General features: G+C 43.7%; 1 protein-coding gene across 1 annotated transcript; it reads left to right on the top strand.

The window, feature by feature from the left end:
• The first annotated feature begins 698 nt into the window (after positions 1 to 698).
• TCIM (transcriptional and immune response regulator) lies at positions 699 to 1,904 on the top strand. The gene has a single exon (XM_007430352.4). The coding sequence runs from the start codon at positions 809 to 811 to the stop codon at positions 1,094 to 1,096; it is 288 nt and encodes a 95-aa protein (XP_007430414.1). The 5' UTR covers positions 699 to 808; the 3' UTR covers positions 1,097 to 1,904.
• The last annotated feature ends 207 nt before the right edge of the window (positions 1,905 to 2,111 follow it).

The raw sequence follows: 2,111 nt of genomic DNA, 5'->3' as shown, positions 1-2,111 counted from the left end.
TTACAGTGGAGTTGAAGGACATGGAATCCAAGAGGATCACTGGATTTGAATTAGGGGTGCTGGAAAAATTCACTCTTTGATCTTTCCAGGAGAGGCAGAGATCTGAAGTTCCTTGGACCCAGGCACAAGTGAACATTAGCTATTTCTTGACTTCCATCCCTCCTGAGTGTTTTGAGACCCCTCTTGCCTGATCATACTCGACCTCTGTTTACAAACAGAAGTTTTGATTGAAAACGTGTTTTAAAAATCCACATTTGGAGAGAAAAGGCGTTTTAAAATGCATATCTAAAGGTGAGTCCTCATGCATTTTATATTTAAATCAAACATCAAAGCATGCAAAAGTGATACCAGCCAGACAAATAGACTGTTCCCCCATCCCTTAATTTTAACCAGAGTAGCAATGTATTTTGCCTAATGACTGAGATTCAGATAAAAGATTGGTTTGGAAACTTCTGTCCCTCCTAGCTTCTCTCTTTCTTTCTTTTACATGCCTTTCATAAACCCACCAAAGCAGATCTGTTTGCTTGATAAGCAGCAACATTTCTCCTGTCCTGTTTCGCTGCGGAAGTGGGGAGAGGAGAAAACTGGCAGTTCAGTTGTTAACTCGGCCTTTGATTACCGGATGTTGAACTCCGCGTGATGTCATCCTTGTAACCTGAGCTTTCACATCAGTTTTCTGCCGCCTTTAAATAGCAGTGCCGTCCCCAGGAGTTCTCTACGGGTTCCCCGGGCAATAAACTCGCAAGGCCAGCACCGCTGCATCTGACATCACTGGAAGTAGTGTGGAGCACGCCGGTGACCAGCCAGCATGTCGACCTCCTTGAGGGTGAGCCCGTCCGTCCACGGCTATCGCTTCGACACCGCCTTGCGTAAGAAAGCTGTGGCCAACATCTTTGAGAACCTGGATCAAGAGGCTCTGGAGAAGCTCTTTAAGAACTCGGGGGACAGGAAAGCAGAGGAAAGGGCTAAGATCATCTTGGCCACTGACCAGGATCTGGAGGAGAAAGCGAGATCGCTCATGGCTCTGAAGCAGAGGACCCGCGAGAAACTCTTCCAGTTCCTGAAGTTCGGGAAACATTCCATCAAAGTCCACTGAGCAGCCACAAACACAAGGATGCGATGAAAAAAGAGCACAGCTCTTCAGCCAGAATCATCGTTTTCGCACATGAGCATCTCCAGTGCCTGGCACGAGATGAAGGATGCTTGGACATATCGGCCATGGGTGTTCAATCCCCACCGACTGTGCACTTCCTCTGCCGGCTCCAACTTGCACAATCAAAAGAGAACCAAGGAAGTCACTCACCCAACAATGAAGGCAGCAGATCCTGAGCCAGAAGGGTGGAAAAGCGGAGGAGCAGACAGCTGCAACTTTTTCTGGCAGCGTGGATGGACAAGAGACTCTGTGATTTTCCTCTTGACTAAACTGTCTGCTGTCTGACAGTTTTTCCAGACACTCGTTTATTGACTGTGTAAAGCCTGTGTCAGGTTCTTTGCTCTGGCTGTCGGGATCACAGGGGACCAGAAAACAACCAGCGTTTATCCATTTGCGTTTGCCAAAAATGCACCAGAAGAAATGTGCCTTGTCTGCATGTCTGTCAGATATTCCCCTGAGCGAGAACTTTTTCCAGGACAGTGTGAAGCAATCCTGTTTCTGTTCTGTTTCTTAACATGAGTTGCACAAACTTTTTTTTTTTTTTAAATAAGCTTCTTCCTGAATTAAATGAACTATGAAAGACTCTTTAAGACACCACGTTCATTTTTTTTTTTTTTAACTTTTTCTGCCGTAGTGACAATGCTGTAATGAACTTAACAAGTGATAAGCTCTGTGGATGATGCTGTAGTAATGGGCATTAATTTATTGCATATGCTACATTGTGGAACAAATAAATTATAAGGTTGCTATAAATTGCTCTTGCTTTGCAATGCTTTATTTGGCAATTAAAGTTGGTTTTGAATTTCCTAAAATTTCTTCCCTTTGAAATGCCAGATCAAAATGTCATTAGATAGGGATGTTCCAGAACAGAAAACTTTTTTGTAACCAAAGGAAATATCTTTTTGTTCATTTTAACAGATGATGGGTGTAAAGTGAAAGACTAGTAAGTCTTCTTTAA

This window comes from Python bivittatus, unplaced genomic scaffold (genome assembly GCF_059951505.1).
Source record: "Python bivittatus isolate LINGU-HERP-01145 unplaced genomic scaffold, Pbiv_v1 ctg000680_np1212, whole genome shotgun sequence".
Classification (NCBI taxonomy): Eukaryota; Metazoa; Chordata; class Lepidosauria; order Squamata; family Pythonidae; genus Python; species Python bivittatus.
Note: the sequence above shows the minus strand (reverse complement) of the source record. Positions and strands in the feature narration are given on the sequence as shown.

Coding starts and splice junctions, on each gene's coding strand:
- TCIM (XM_007430352.4), top strand. CDS start 809: ATGTCGACCTCCTTGAGGGTGAGCCCGTCCGTCCACGGCTATCGCTTC.